At 35.9% G+C, this 17,355-nt stretch overlaps 1 protein-coding gene across 5 annotated transcripts in view; it reads left to right on the top strand.

The window, feature by feature from the left end:
* TTBK2 (tau tubulin kinase 2) overlaps window positions 1-17,355 on the top strand; it is an 87,044-nt gene that overhangs the window by 5,211 nt on the left and 64,478 nt on the right. For 4 of the 5 annotated variants that reach the window (XM_090141038.1, XM_090141037.1, XM_031593570.2 and 1 more), the window contains exon 2: window positions 16,877-17,036. In XM_090141038.1, the coding sequence (XP_089997164.1) occupies window positions 16,968-17,036 (69 nt within the window). In that variant the 5' untranslated portion in view covers window positions 16,877-16,967. Of the gene's footprint in view, window positions 1-13,170; window positions 14,637-16,876; window positions 17,037-17,355 lie in introns of those variants that run through there. The other variant, XM_090141036.1, reaches the window with a different exon arrangement.

The raw sequence follows: 17,355 nt of genomic DNA, 5'->3' as shown, positions 1-17,355 counted from the left end.
ACTCAGAGAGGAGGCAAGAATAGGAGGAGTATTTTATCTGGAATTCTTTTGTTAGGTCATGTTCTGCTTCCTTTCCTATTGATTAGGAGTGGGGAAACTTGGACTAGTTATTGCATTTGGTCTTGACGCTTCTTAGTGTTGATACTGTTCTTACATATTTAATTAAAATTATGATCCTAGGATACCTTGTTTATTTGGCTTTTCTTCTGCAATAATCTCCAATGACTGGACTCTTTTTTCCTTGATGAGTCAATTTTCCCTTGTCTGCAAGACAATTGCATCAGGACACTTCTGCATGTTTGGCAGCTAATTAAAATCTGAGCTTTCACTTCAGCTATTCTGATGCGTAAGAAATTGGTATCGTTTTTTAAATTCTCTTGGTCCACATGTTCATAATACATACATTTACTATTTCTTGTGCTTTTTCATTCTGTGATACTTTATTTTATATCCAATCCCTTGACTGATAAAATATATTTTCCAGACTTAGGGCATACTCAACATACTAAATTTACATAGGATAATTATAGTTCCCTAATGAAATATACTTTTATAGTTAAGTATTAAGGAGTTATCAGTCTGTCTGCTTTGAGGGCAGGGGAGCCCTTGTGGTTACTGAGGCTAACTTTGTGTGCAAGACCAGCTTCCCTAGGACTTCTCTGAATAGTGTTTGTTAACAGTAGTTGAATAGAAGCATATAATTAAAAATAAATAATTTGGTTGTCTTTTAAGAATCTTCAATAATGAGGAATCCATTGAAATCATTCACAAAGCCTTACAATAGTAGAATATCCTTACTGACTAAGACCTCAGGTCTTTTTGTTTGTAAGTGATCTAAATGTTCAACCTCCAACTATCAGGATTTTCTGTGTCAGAATGGATCTCTTGTGATTCCTTAAGCTGCTTTTATTTGGTAACCTAAAGGCATTGAGCTTTGTGATTTTTCCCACTCAGTGCATGTTGTCCAATGCTTTGATAGCTGTTTTCTGCCCCTTTTCTTGACATGCGAATGCAGAAACTGTGTATAGTACTCCAGCAGCAATTCTAACACTAGCAGAGAGGTGTTATGATCTCCCAAAGTATTTATTTGCCTACTCATCTGTGTTGTCAGAGCCTTACTGCTGCAGTGGATGGATCTAATTAGAGGTGACTGATTATCTGTATCATGTCAGATGATGTTTCCGTGTGTTCTTTGCTCCCTGATGTATAATGTCCTCTTTTATCTGAGTTGGAACACATGCAGTTTGATTGCAGTACATTAAATGGCTGACACTGTTTGTTCTATGCCACTTCTTTATCTCTGGATCAGCTACAGACCTTGTATATTGTTTTTCCTAAACTTTTAATGACGAAGATGTGAATAAAGTGATAACCTGATTCCTGTTGGGACTAATTAGAGCAGCATTAATTCAGTTAACTTAGTTATATTTTGAGACCTATTCATTATTGTGATCTACTCATTTTTCTGGCGTTTTAGTTTCTTAAAAACAGGCTTCTGTGTGGTGCGTATCTCACGGAGAATCTCATGGAGGTGTCGTTGCCGTACGGTCTTTATGATCAAAGTTGTAATGTTATCGTTAAAAAGGTACTTTGACAAGAACATCAGTTGAAGGCAGCTCTTACATTATGTTTCGCTTACTCTCGATGCTTCGTTTCCGCGCGGTGTGGCGCTGATACCCGCGGCTGGCTGCGGCTCCCAGCCCCGGCAGGCCGTGCTGCTCCGAGCAGCGCTCCCTCCTGGCCGTTCCCGCGCGGAGCTGGCCATGGTGCTGAGCGCCGCCCTCGGGATGCGAGGCCGCTCTGACCAGCTCCGGGATCCGCGCAGCGTTCTGCCCTTGGACCTCCGCAGCAAACCTTTCTGCCTACTCTCTGCTGTGGAAGAGGTTTCCCCAGAAGCACCTGTTGTGGATTTCTCACGGCCCCGCTCACGTTACATTCATCATTAGTAGCAGATTCCTTGTGGTCCAAATTACATCATAGGTGTTTATACCAGCCATGAGCGAGAGAAATAAACTCGTGCAGTTCTATTAGCGCCACTATAATGTGAAACTTGAGCATTCGCAGTCCATCAGAATGAACTTTTAGATGGTGTATAATGTGCAAAATCATGGCTTTCACTGTTTTGTGATCTCGCAGCCTTGGTCCTCATCAGAGTCCAACAGAACGGCATCCAAAGATGAGACTGAAAAATAATACATCTATAATCAGGTTTCAGCTTATTACAAACATTTAAAAATGTATTTTCATCTGCTTTCCATTAATCACTGTATTCACCCTTCCTCCCCACACCATTCTTTTCTTTTTCATGTACTTCAAACATGATTACTAACGGCGCCATTTCCAATACTTAATAAATATGCTACACATAACCCTCTCCTTCCTCCCCCAGCACTCAAATAAAACCTAGAAAAATGCACCTGAGACTTTCCTTCCTTGTGTTGCTCCCATCACGAGCTTTCTCAGCTTGACAAAGTTTCAGTAGACAAATTGTCCTTTGATCAGACTTGTCAGCTGATAATGACTGACAGATGGATTAAAGAAATGTACTTCTGCCCTGATCCCCTTGCATATTAGCTTTGCAGGGTTTTTAATATTTAATGATGTGGTAAAAGCCTAGTCCTCCTAGGGCAAGAAATTCTATGTCAGCAGAAGCATCTGATTACTTACCTAGCAAATACTGTAGAAATCTCTTCATCATTCTTCCTTGTTAATAGGTAGTTGCAGACCAAAATTAGATGTATGCGTACTGAATATAATCAGGGCAAAAATATTTTAATCCAGTGATAAGAATTGAATTCTAAAAAAACCCTCTGTCTTTATACAGGATTCAGATTTGATTAAATGGGAATGTTTTCTGTGGAAAGGTAGTAAAATTAAGATGACAATTTAGCTAAAATTCAGAGATTTGTTATGAAATTATATTGAGGAATAACCCACTGAATTTATTTAGAGAAGTGAAAATAATGTCAAGAGATTTGACTATTAGATCAATTCTGGCAATGGAATTATGGGTTTTACATTGTACCTTTTCTAGATGGCATCATATGTCTTCTGTGTTTTATGGCAGTTGTTTCTGGCTGTTCGTGAGAGGTATTTTTTTGTTGTTGCTATGTGATGTTTTATTTTTTTCTTTTTCCCCCTGAATTAAACACATCATTGGAAATGCCTTGAGTCAGCCTCAGGTAGATATAGAAGTCACAGTTTTGGGGAGCTTTTTATGCTCTTGCTTCTCTTGATGCTCAGGTCTTCAGCAGCCTAGAATTTTCTAGTTACGTCACTTGTATAAAAATGGTTGTTTATGTGGCTGCTACCTGAGGTAACAAACTTTCATTCAGAAGTTGATTTCTTTGAACTTCAAGTGTTGCTTAGCTGTCCTCAGGCTTCATTGTGAGCAAATATATTGCATGAATTTTCATTGCTAAAAATCTGACCTAGAATCCCTCAACCAGCTATGTTAAATAAACTTGAGATTAAGAGACATGTATTAATGTGTTGGTTTTCTGCATCCAATCAGTAGAATTAATCAAATGTAATGATGAGAGGCATTTCCTTATCTGAAGCCAGATACTGGGATGAAAAAACATCCCTTGCCTAATCAATATGTTCCTGCAACCATCTATAGTTTGTTTTTGTTTTTTGTTTTTTTCATATTGATCTTTGTGTGCAACAAGTCACGTGCTAAAATGATAAGCAGAGATGATTGCCTTCTTAGGGTTGGCATAAGATCCACTTGGCTTGAACCCTTTGGCATCCAATGAAAGATAAAGTAATGGAAAAATTGCAAGTAATAATGAACTCATGGATAAGACATATTTGCTGTTTTCGAGTAGCTGATGTGTGGAAGTCATCCACGATCCTCACAGCTATGGAAAAGTTCACGCATCCACAATAACCAATAATCACGCTATTCTTAAAAACTCTATTGGCTCAATTCTGTGCATGCATAATTTTCCCAACTGAGGAGTGTTTAGTTTCATTGGGAACAACTATTGGGTATGTGAAAAGTAGGCAGGGCATTAAAAATGAAGAAATAACACAATTGTGATATGATTGTTATTTAAAAGATTACTGTGCTCGTGTGTTTTTAGCATGCTTTTTGTTTAAAACTAAATCCAAATGCAGATTCCATAAAGCAAAAAAAAATTAAAGATGATTTTGGATATTCATTCATATATCAAATTAATATTTTGGCAAGAATATTAGAGTGGAGGAGAAATAAATGCACTCCCTAAAGCAAGGCTCTTATGGGGGGTAGAGAGAAGAAAAATAAATTTCTGGCAGTAGCGATGTCTAGCTAATTTTAACACCAACATTGCTTTTCTTTACTTGTAAACCTCTGTCATTTAAACTAGCATTTCCAGCTTGAAAGCACTTCCACCCAATCCCTGCCTTTAGGAGGATTTGTATTGCCACATGGTAATTCAAATTAGGGAACTATTCTATCTTAAGACTAAACTTTTTTGTGAATCTCTGGTTGTAAGAAAGTTTTAGAAGAGTACTGCTGCCAAAATTTGTGATTACAACCTCTCTGTCATGTGGTATAACTTGCAAGAACAGCATACATAGGAAAAAGTAGTGCTTCCTAGGCTGGTTCTGTCTTTTTATTAATCTAAAGAGCTGTTGTAATTCAAGTAGCAGTCCTTATCATTAGAGGATGATATCATACTCATATGATTATGTGATGTTAAGTGGTTTTGATAATGATGCAGGTTTTTAACATTTGAGAATCTTTTACTGTAACTGCTTATTCTGTGACTAGCCTAACTTTATAGCAGTAAGTATAATTTAAAATTTTACTTCAAAGGATTTTAGCAAAAGCAGCATTGTAAAAGAATATCTGATATTTTTTAAAGAATATAAATGTTGTTATAACCACATATCCTAAGGAACAGTAATGAATGAATGTAACCAAAAGTGAAATGCGTTTAATAGCCTATGGATGGTTTGATCTCTGCTATGTTTAAAAATGCTCCAAGCTATATTTCCTTTGATCTCTCTTTGTTTGTTTTTTTTTTTGTTGAAAGTTAATATTTAGTAAAAGACACATGGAAATTCACTTTCAGGAGTCATTAGTCATTATTTTCTTAAATACATATTGTAATAGGTAGTGATACTTCAGCTGGGGTGTGCATTTCTGATTTTAATGAATCACAAAATTGCTCTTTGTTAAGGGTAACAAATCTTTAAAGGAATATTGCTCTTCAGACATACGTGAAAAAAACATGAGCAAATATGGAAATTGTTGAAAGTCACAGGGATGTGCTGTAGGTGCAAGTTATTAAGTCAACATAATTTCAGTGCTGAAATGGTCTGCAGCATGATGTGATGCACCTTGATTAGAGGTAGAATTCAAGCTTATAATATTAGTGATTAGTATTAGTTTTTAATGTGTATATGAAAAATCTGAATCTGAATGAGAAGTATGACGATGGAGGGCATGGGAAGTGTGTCAACTGATGGGAAGAGTACTATAAATAGATAGATTGAGATTATTATAGACGAAACTCAGTATAAAAGGAGAAGGTGAAATGCTGGAACAAATTGTACTTGGAGGTCCTGAATGTTTCTTGCATACAAGATTTTTTCTTTTCCTCCAAGTAATTGCCTGATGGAAGAGCTAGAGAAAAAGTTTACTTGAGTTGAAGTTGCCTGCTTTCTGTCATTGTTCCAATAACAGCTAGCTAGCCAATAGGTTTAGGGTTGGATCTTCTTTGAAGCAAATGACAAAATGTTACAGGCGAGTATTTAATTCAAATTGCAATTCCTCAGTTCAGATAATTTGAAATTATGGTATTATAGGGAACAGAATTTCTCCTCACTACGTCTTCCCAGACATAATGTATGAATGTATAGTTGTTTGGTTTTTCGATAGGAACTACTTGAATGGTATGCAGTACTCAAGGAACCAGTGAACCAGGGATATATGAAAAGCAGAGATTATCTTTGTGTTGTCCTCTGTTTCATCTGAATTGCTAATGTTTGATTTTATTGCTTTTTGACTGCTATTTATCATTAAGTTGCCATTACTTTTAACTGTGTGTCATGAAAAACAATATCTTATTTTTGGTTGCTAGTAGTCTGTTGCATTTTTAATGAGAAGTTATGATTAGTTTTTCTGATGTACATAATTTTACTTTTATCTACGCAGAACCTCCACTGATATTTCATTCCCAAATTATTTGTTACTGTAAGGTCACTCAGCAGTTCCTCATAGTTGTCTCTTGTCTTTTCTTTCTCCCTTTTTTAAAAACACAAACAAACAAAACAAACAAAAAACACTAAATGACATATTGTCAACCAACTTCTGTTATTTTAATTCTAGTTCTGCTTTCTGTGTTATCTGTGAAAATGTTGATTTGTGCTGACTGTATCTTGCTCCTTGCAGAACTACTGACTTCTTTCCTTTGTCTGAAGTGACTACTTAGTCCTGTTTTGTTCCTTTTAATCAATTGTTGTGTAAAGCACTTGTCCTTTTATGCCATATCTGTTTAGTTTCTTTAAAAAGACTTGGTCAGATACTTTTTAGGAATACTGGATTGTGCTTACCAATGTGGCTGTTTAAAAACTCCGAGATTTGGAATATAGCTCTTTATTTCAAGAAGGCATGTTGTCTTCCCAACTATATCCCTTTTATTCCAATGTTCAGTAGTTCCGTTCATCATTACAACATCTACTACATCTACTAGTTGTTTGCTAGGTGCAAATATCGGATTCCCAGACCTGAAGTTTATTGGATGTCACATGTAACCCTTCTTAAAAAATTGGCAATATATTTGCCACGCTCTAATCCTTATGTACCACTGCATTTACAAGTGAGACCTTTTGTGCCATCATTTATAGATCAGTTATTTCACTCTCAAGCTTCTTTCAAGCTTTGGTGAATACCGTCTGATACTGGTGACAATTTTTGTTTTATGTATTCCTATTCCTTTCAATTTAAGGCAAATTTGCCGATGAGTTTCCTAAAGGAGCATTTGTCCTGGGTACTTTCTCATTTTCTTTCTCTGTCAACACAGATACAGATGCAATAAGTCACTGAGTTTCTCTATTGCAGTCTTACTTTCTTTGAATGTAGTTCTTATACCCTGATGATTTATTCTTCCTACATACTCTCTGGTAAGCTTTACCATCTTGGGATTTTTTAAAATTAGTTTTAATTTTATTTATTCCTCAGTCTATTTTGCTTTGTCACAGTTGTTCTTTTGCACCTTCAGTAACTGACCATTTTTTAAAACTACATACTTTTTTGTTGCTTAGGAGTTTTCCTAATCTACTGTTCATCTATGTGGGATTTTTTTTTTTTTAAACTTCCTTCAGCTCTGTCTTAATTGCTATTTTATGCTCTGTTCTGTGCTTCCTACTTGGTCTGTGTTAGAGAGACTGCTTGGTTTGCAAGACCAAAATGAAGCTAAACTGGGAGTTAAAAGTTCAGGCAGTCTTTAAAGAATGTGACCATGAATTATGTCACATGCTAAATAATGATCTTCTTGAAGAAAAATTGTGTTCAAATATCCAAGAAATCCATTTCAAAATTTGAAAGCATTGCTATTAGTGATCCAGATGGAAGATCGTGAGTCAGGTTTTCTATATATGAATAATTTGTGCAATAATATATTTTACAGTGGAACTTGAATAAAAAATGTAAATATTGATCTTGGTAAGTGATGACTCATCAGCCTAAAAATAATAGCTCTCTGTACTGTGTATTCACAGATGATCTAGAAAAGGTGCGAATAGTGAAGTGACAGTGATGATAAAAGGGCATTGAGAATAGTAAAGCTGTAGACAGGCATGGAAGAACTGCAGAAAGACATTGCAACTCTGAGGTAATTATAGATGAAAATTATTGTAAAGAAGTGCATAGAGAGAAATCATTTTGAAATGTACACAGTGATAGGCCAACCTCTCTGCAGTGAAGTCTTGCAGACTTTCTGAAAATAGCAGGCCAGTACCTAGGAGCATCTCATAGGGGTTGTGGTAGATCAGGGAAAAGTACACAGAAAGGGGAAAAACAAATCAGTGGGTAAAAGAATAAATAGATGAAGAGAGACGTGGGGGAATCTGACAGCAAACTATTCCCTGCATGGATCTAAAAAGTGAACAGGGAACAATTGCAAACTTTACCTTCCAGTACAAAGGTTAGTGAGCCTCAGATGTAAGTAACAGAAGATAAATTGAAAACAAATACGTTCTTCCCACAGCGTGGAAATAAATTATAGTTTATTTGCAGTGATGTTATGGATGCAAAAAGCTTTCATGGGTTCAGAAAATATGTGATGAATTCAGAGCTGGAAAGTCTTAAATATCATCTTTGGCTCAAAAGGAGTTTTTTGTCCCAGCTTTTTATATCCTCAGAGAGTATCCCGGAAAAGTATGACAATATGCTTTCTGCATCCTTTTTTTTCTTCCCTCTGCGTATGCTGTTGGCAGCAGTCACAGACAGGAGATTGAGCTGGATAGAACTTTGATCTAACTCATCTGTCTGCTCTCATGATTAGCTGTCCATGCTATCTACTTTTCTACTGTCTAAATTAATTTTAGGTTAAGTGTCTACTACAAACTAAATTCATACTTTTTTTTGGATTTGTCCCAACTTGTAAGTACTGTTGCCAAAGTTCTATTTGAGTTTCCTAATACCTGTCTCCCATTTCAAACCAGTCATTATTGCTTGGAGACATGATGAAATCCTCCTTCAGGCCAAGTCATGTTGTTGACTCTAACACTTTTTCCTTGGAAGATCTTGGCCTGAATGGTTTTCACGATCAGTTTCATGATTCTGTCATTGCTGAGCTACTCATCTCCTTTGTTTTTCTGGACTGTGCTTTCTGATGTAGATATTACCTGAGCCCATGTGATCATTGTGGACTATACTTTGAATGAGCCGCTCCCTGGCACTATAGAAAGTCTCCAAGGCCTCTTCAAACTGAGGATAAAGTGATACCTTTTGCTGTTCTGCTGGCAGTATGCCATTGTGTGTGTATTTCAATGACCTTAGTTCCACCTTCCTCCAGCATAGCCAAGCACCAAACCATTTCCAACTTCTCATGTCCTTCAGCAATGCATTCCTTTGTTGAGCAGGTCAAAGCCCTAAGGTTTTGGTACACCTCCTGCATTGCATGGGTGCACTCAGATGCCATTTTCCTGAGCTAGGCTCTGTTGGAGTAGTTCTGCATGATTTAGCTGTTACTGACCTGATTTCACACATTTTTTAAAAGGAGAGCTACACTCTTCAGGTATTTAAAGAAATGACACTCCTGTGTGTGTGCAGTCAATACTCTCTTTTTATTACAGTAGAACTGCAGATGCAGAATTAAGCACCCCTAAAGTAAGGATGCTAAGGAATTAGACGTGACAGATAAAAAGATAGAGATTCCTCTTTCTTTTCTCCTGTTCTTCTTAGCAAGTTATCAGATCTTATTCACCATCTATGATATTGCAGCGTAGTTTTTCAGCTGACTCAGAGGGAATTCTTGGCTGTTGTTAGTGATCACATCATGCATTGTGCTGTGGACTGGACTCAGCACTCTGAACATAGTCTTGTGGTTTGCCAGCTAGGCAGAGCTTGTTCTTCGGAGCTTTGTCAGTGCAAACAGCTGTTTGCTATTCATGTATCACCTATGTGATCATCTCACCAGAGTTTCTCTGTCAGCTTTTCTTTTTTTCAAAAAAAATGGAAGCATTCCCATTTATATGTAGGGTATACCCTAACCTTTACTTGATTGGATTTAAATATTGAGAAATTAATGGCTTTTTGTTGTATATATCCCCTTGCACCTTTCTTGAACAGTCTTTAGCAGCAGCTTTTTTTTCCTCTGTAAATTGTTATGTATCTATGCCTGGAGTTGGTAGAAGTTCTTCAGGCCAGTGTGTTGTATGCCTTCCTGCCTTCTGTAGTTGTGCTTTGTTTGCCTGCCCTGGGTGTTGGGTTTTCCAATTGAAGAAGTTGAATTAGCAAATAATAGAGGTAGATTGTGAAAGTGGAAAGGGCAATACTTTGGAGCATCTGAACAGATCTCTTTATGTAATTCCTTGGTTAGTTAGGGACATTGATGGTGATGATCCCAAGAAGCTAACCAACTATTCCAACATTTCAGAATGCTGGAAGCAAGAATTTTTATTTTGCTGATAAATTCAGACTGTATATAGGTTGATATACTATTGCTACTTTTCTATTTAAAATAAGTGCTTGATTTTGAGCAGTTGCTTTATTGGTGTTCAAAACTACATTGCTCTATCACTTTACTCTTCGGCACTAACATTTTTAAAAGGGTTTTAAAAGTAATTATTATAATACTGTATAATTTAAGAAATTGCAGAATTTGTGTGTTTAAAAATATTTTTACATCGTGTAAGAGTTCAAAGAAATGGTTTCATTGAAGAAAGCTTTTTTGACAGTAAAATAAATTCTTGTAATAGAAAAAAATACTGTTCTAATTCCATTTTGCTTTGTTGTAATTACTGTAACACAGTGGATCTGAGACACAGGAGTACAGCTTTATTTTTAACAAATGGTGCTTTTAATGTTTTCAAATGAGTTTTGTGGAAATTAATAATTCACATCTTTTTTGTTTTTTTGTTTTTTTTAGTCTGGAACTCACTCTGATTTGCAAGAATATTTATAATATTGTGTCATTTGCTATGAAGTTAACTTCTCCAAAGGATTAGGTTCCCACTTCTTCAGTGTTAAAGGCCCACTGCTGTAGGCTGTAGTTTAGTCCAGCCCTTCCCTGACCCCCAACATCTGTCTCCCACTCTTTCTCTTGGTCTGACTTAAGTCTTTGTGCTATTTTGTGGCAAGTCAACTTAGGAAATCCAGCTGAGAAATACTGTGGCAAAAATAAATGGCTACCTGACCAAAACTTTCTGTTTTTCTGTGTGTGGGAAATTGCATCCTTTATTTATTAGAGGAGACAGAGCTCTATAGGCTTTCCCCGTCACACAAATATCTGGTACTTCCTTTCTCTTATGGTAAGGTCTCAAATGCCTTTTATTTCTGTTGGTCTAATCAAGCAACATAATGAAGTTTATTTTGGTGCAATTGCTTTCAAGTAAAATTTAATTTTGATGTTGCTGCACTTATTTTGGACTTAAAAATGGTTTGTGTGCCTGAAACTTATACATTTTTTTCTGTCTATATCATCTAGTTTAGTTAAAGATAATATACTTGCTCCTTCTGTAAACTTTGCCTTCTTTTTCTTTTTATTTTTTTGTAACATGTTTCGTGCTGGATTCTGTTGCGTACTGAAAAATAGTATGGGAACTTGAAATACTTGTTTTTAAATAAGGCTGTTATCTTGAAACGAAATGCTATGTATTTAATTTGTCTTCAAACTGAAGAAAATATTGCCACTTTTGTAATAACAACATAGCTGAATGTGCTGAAGTTGCCAGAAGGGAATCTAGGCTATTTGGCAGCAGATCACAAGACAGTTGGGAGCTTTTCACACCTGGAATCTGCAAATGGTAATGAGAATTTTGGTACCCAAAAGCTTGAGATAGGAAAACATAAAATAGCATTGGTTAAGTATAGTTTTGTGGTTTGTTCTTTTTTTTTTTTGAAGGATTTCTTCATAACCAATACAGTTAGAAATTTAGGTTGAGGTCTTAATTTTAGTTTTTTTGTTGACCTGCTGGATAATGATTATCAGTTATGTTAAAGACCCCAACAATTAATGAAGATATTTAGAAAATACTTAGTTTGTAAGGGTAGAATAGTTTTCAGATACACACTTAAAGCGTTTAGATTTTGCATTTTGAACATGGACTTTACCATAAATGTATGGAATTAAGACCTTTGAAAATGTCCTGTATTGTTTCTCTGTTTATTCAGACTTGCTGAATGTTCCCTATCTTTAAGTTTTCTTCAGCTCCAAGGTAGAAAGTACAGAAGTGGCAAGCAACTTTGGAAGGCAGCCATACAGCACTAATTACATAGGAGTTCTTAATAGCAAAATGCTGATATTAGTCCACAGAAGTGGCCATAGGAGATATATACATACATATATGTATGTACATATATACAAACACATGTACATATGTCTATACATATATTCTGTGGAACAGAAGTAATCTTCCGTCCTTACTTGTTTTGTCCTGTGACTACATTCAGCCAACACTGTACTACTTTCTCACCCTTATGTTTAGATTTTAACATCTACAAAGGCTGATTAGCAGATATTGGCTTCCATTTAGGCTGTTTCTGAAGAAATTCTAATATACACAAGTATACACGTGTACAAATTTCATGACAGTCTTTCCATTCTGAATTAGAGTCAGCTCTTAGATATATGACAGTTTTTAGGGAAAGTTTTGCTTTGTCTAACTGTGTGTAATGTTTTAATATACTTGGTTGGTTAAATTAAAGAGTTCTTTTGGGTAGATGATAAGTAGTTATAAGCGGTTTAAGTGGGTAGAAGAGTATTGAATATTGAATGCTGTTTGTACAATATTAAATTTGGTTATAAGCACCACTTGTCCTTTAATTGTATTATACTGTGGTCAGTTCCCAGACAAAGGAAGACTTTTGTTGCAGAACAAAATCTGCACTTATTATTTTGTCCTAATTACTCCATGAACTGTCACCTGGAAATTAAATTGCCAAAGGGATAATTGCCTTTAATTGTGGTAATTCTGTTGTCCTGTTCATTTACTCTCTTGACATAAACTGATCTGATAGTGAAACTGATGGATATATAATTTCATGAAATGTGTTGCCATTAAAGTTGTGGTTGTTGTTTAGGAGAGCAGTGAAGAAAAGTTCATTTTGCAGAAAATGGCCTAACTGCCACTTGTAGAACTGCATTGTTAAAAGACTCCTCCGTCGATTGAGTAAGGGAAAGCTTGCACCTTAACTGTATGTCATTAACCACTCATTTGCTTCAGTAGGGTATGGAACATGCTGGAATGCTCTTGTTGTTTACCACCACTGTAAAGTTCTCAGCTGCTTTGCTGAAAGCAATAGCTGGCTGTATTTCAGTAATATGAATGGAACTGTCTGTGTTTTTATGCACTTCCTAGTCATCTGTGGCATTTAGAATGTATCTGAATTTGAGTCCGCTAAAATTCAGAAACTTTTCAGTTTTGTCCTGAACACCACCTCCAAAAAAAAGTCCCTAAAAGGCAGCCCTCTCCAAAAATGTCTTTCCATATGAATTTTAAGTGTGTGTGTTTTCTGTCAAGATATTTACACAGTGCAGTGCAATAATAATTCTTAACTCACTGAAACTGAAAATTTGTTAAGGTCATCAGAGCACACAGCAGAGCAGTGAAAATCAGTCTATGTCAGAGTGTGAATAAAAGCTTTAAAGGAATCCTGTTCTCTCAGCAGTGTAGGCATGTAAGCATCTGATACAGCTGTGATTTTGCAGAAATGTAAATCAGCTTTGGACTTAAATTAGGGGAAAAAGACTTAGCATAAACAAACAACATTCATCTTTTCTCCATCTTAAGCATTGGTATAATTGAGTGTAATTCAGTGTGAGTGTCTAACTGGGAGTTGCTGCCCATACCACAGGAAGAATGTGGAGCAAGGAGAGGCTTCTCAAAGGAGGACCACAGAGAAGACCCATGGGATAGGAAGGAAGGCTTAATTTAGAGGAGGTTAAAAATGATTTGATCTCTGTGTTTAGATGCTTAAATGAGGTAAAATTAGCAGGACTGGAACTCGGTTTCCAAAAGTGTGGCAAAGTCCTGTGGTAAGAAACTAAAATTAGACAGTTAAACCTTGAAAGAAAACCATCTGCTCACTGCGAGGGAAGGGACTTGACAGAATGCTTTATGGAGGAGAGCGGGGAACTTGCTGCTTCTGATGACCAAGTATATGTGCATGTACACTGCAGAGGGTGAAGAGCTGCCTGAACGGGTGGAGGTTCTGACTAATTGTAAGCTCTTGTGGTCTTGAAATCTACGTACTTAAAGACTCCTACATTTGGGGAACACAAAGTTGTCCAAATTAACTGCAACATGTTTGCAACATTTGTCTTTCTTAGATGAAACACTGCTTGGCTATTTTATGTGCACCAAAGTATGCTAGGTTCTTAAGCTTCAGGAGGTAATTAGCACTTTAGGGGTGCTATTTAGCATCAGGGGTCAGGAGAGAACCACATCCTGTCCACAATTCTTTAATGGATCCTCAGTTTTTGGTGTTTTAAATACTAGTCAGTGATAATGTAGAATAAATTTTCTTGCCTTGTAATGATATAGGATGGCAAGAGATTTAACAAGGAGTCAATATAGTGGAATAGAGAAGAAAAGACTGAGGGGAGGCCTCATGGTGGCCTAGAGCTCCTCATGAGGGTAGTGCATGGGCAGGGCTGATCTCTGCTCTCTGGTGACGGTGACAGGACCCAAGGGAACAGCATGGAGTGGACTGGGTATTAGGAAAAGTTTCTTCTCTGTCTCCCCAGGGCAGTGATCACAGTCCCAAGTGCCGGAGTTCAAGGAGTGTTTGCACAGCACTCTCAGATATAGAGGTTGGATTTTGGGAGCCAGGAGCTGGGCTCAGTGATCCTCGTGGATGAGTTTCAACTTGGGATGTTCTGATTCTTTATGAGTAAGATTGAGGAATTGTACATAAATGAAGAAGATTTTTATCCCAGCCAGGCAGATGTTATCTATAGCATTATGGTACTTTTAAGGTAATTCTTAAAAATGTGGTATGTTTCTGTTGGTGTACGTCTGTATGGTAACACTGCACTCTGGGCTACTTACTGATGCTCTCATAGTGTGCTCAAGACTTTGGAAATTGAGAGATCTCAGAAATATTATCAGAGCTGTGACTATAAGTTATGATTTGAAATGTATATTAAAAAGTTATTTAATTGATACTAGATCAAGGCTGAATACCAGTACAAAATTCTAAAACCATTGTTGTCATGTATTTAACAGAGTATTTATTATTTCTACAGAAGATGAATTTCTCTTGTGAGAAAGCTTTAGCAAAATTCAAACTTGTCAATTTTTGATCTCATTCCAAGCAGATGAATACTTTCTGCACTGCTTTTTTTTTTTTTTTTTAATAAATAAACAAAACATGTGCCAGGGGAATAAAAGAAGTAGGAAAATAAAGAAAGACATAGGAGTAAACACGGTACTTAGTGAAAAACACCACATAATTGGAAAAGGGTGGAAGGGTAAACAAAGAATGGAACAAATGGAAAAATCATGGAGCATGCTGTAAACATGTAATTTTAGAGGTGTTTAATAGACCTCTATCAACTTGTTACTGTTGTTTAATTTTCTCTTTAGCTTACTTAGTTCTTGTCTGTGTTACGATAACTCCAATCAAAAAGGACAGTAATTATAGTCAGCAGTTCAGTAATGCTAAGAGTGTTAACTTAAATTACTACAGCTTGCTGTATAATTTTGACCTTATCTATGGGAAGAATTTACCAGCACCAGTAGAATGGAAATTGGTTTAGTTCAACTTGATTAAATTCCAGGGTGGACACTCAGAATATACAATCTTAATTTGGTTTCCTTTCATTTGTTTGAATTAAACTGATTCAAGCTGCGTATTCTTAATAAGTGTACTTTCACAGGTATCTAATCCACTCTAATTAATTAGGTATAAATTTAAGTCTTCAACTAATTCAGATAAATTTTTCTCCAGAGGTTTCTGTTTTGTTTGGCTCAAATGTAAGAATTTACAATTGAAGTGAAAAAGGCATAAATGAATTAGGAAAAATGAGTATGAAAGAGTATGAATATAGAACAAAAACGCAACGAAATTTAATTACTGTTGTGTTAAACCTCTGTCTTCGATTCATTAAGCAGTAGAGTTTTGTTAGTTTTATTTCTTGTGGTTTTTAGGTATTACTTAAGCATGGTATTAAACTGAGCATTTCTACATATGAAAAGAGATCCTATGAATTTACATCAGAATGGTTGTGGCAGTGTTTATCATTAGGGTGTTGATTCTAGGGTGAGAGGATTTTTCAATTTTAGCTTATGCTCTTTGGAAGTGATTGAAATAAAACTGTATCAAAAAGACTTCTGAAGAGTCTTATTGAATAAGAGAGCTTCTATCACGGTATCAGTGTAACAAGCACAATTCTAGAAAAGCTGGTAGCAAAGAATTGAAGTAAGCTCTTAAGTGGTTAGAGTAGGTGCTGATGAGAACCATTATATGTGGATAATCTTCCTTCCCTTCCCCTCAAAATATAGTATATAAATTGCTGTATTCTTTTATTTCCTGGATTTTGGTAATCAACTCTAAACTTTATAGTTAGATATAGTTATAAACTATAAAGTTTAGAGTTGATTACCAAAATCCAGGAAATAAAAGAATTAAACTGAAATGCTCAACACAAGTTGTTTTAGGTCTTTGGTTTTTTTTTGTTTTCAGGTGTTTTTATTCTATTTAGTTGTTTGTACCTTGACATAAACCAGTGAAACTGTACTTGCAGACATAGTAATACTAAGTATGTGAACTACATTGTAAAACATGAAGTAGTTGGTAGGCGTTACAATAAATTAAAAATAAATTGCAATTCCAGTGTAAGTATCTATTTTTAATTGTGTAATTTTTAGGCTAATATCTTTTTCTAAGTTGATATTATATATTACTATTACTTAATTGATTATCTACCAAAATGTTAATTATTTAGTTGATTAAAACTTATTGTTATTAAAATAAAAGAAAAAGTGTTTATAATTTACAGCAGTTTGAAACTGCCTACATATTCTTATTAATAGATTTAAAAATATATATAAAGAACAGCATACTTGGATTTCTTTCTCTACTGGAAGTTGCTTGGCTGTAATTCTAGCGTGAGTCACTATAGGATACAAAAATCCTAGTTAACAGGCTATGTGAGAAATGTAACTTTCTGTATTTCTTGCCAGTGTTACCTTATGTTCTGCTCTTATTCTGCAGCCAGTGGTTAAATGGAAGCCGCTCCTGGGATCTGGATGGTTTTTACTGACACAAACTTGGCATAGCAGCTCCATCACATCAGGAGGTTGCAATGAGTGGAGGTGGGGAACAGCCTGACATCCTCACTGTGGGAATCTTGGTCAAAGAAAGATGGAAGGTGGTAAGTATGTCTTCCTGCAATTCTTTTTCATTTTTAAAAGTACTCCTTGTTAGGATATTCAATCCAATTAGCTAGTGATTATGTCAACCATTTTGGTAATCAATCAAGCATCCTATTTCAAGTCTGCCAGCGAAAATGAGTATCATGCAGATTTCAGCAATTCTACCGAGCTCAATAAGTGTATTTAAACGTATTTCATAATCTAGCATAAAATAATTATTGATTATTTTTGCTGGGATTCTTGAAGTAATAGCAAAATTTCCTTGAGGAGGAAGATGAGGTGGTATAAGGCAGTGGACTTCAAGATTTTGTATGAAGG

The sequence above is a fragment of the Phasianus colchicus genome, chromosome 5 (genome assembly GCF_987193195.1).
Source record: "Phasianus colchicus chromosome 5, bPhaCol1.hap1.1, whole genome shotgun sequence".
NCBI lineage: Eukaryota > Metazoa > Chordata > Aves > Galliformes > Phasianidae > Phasianus > Phasianus colchicus.
The sequence above is the reverse complement of the archived record's forward strand: the minus strand, read 5'-3'. Positions and strand labels throughout refer to the sequence as shown.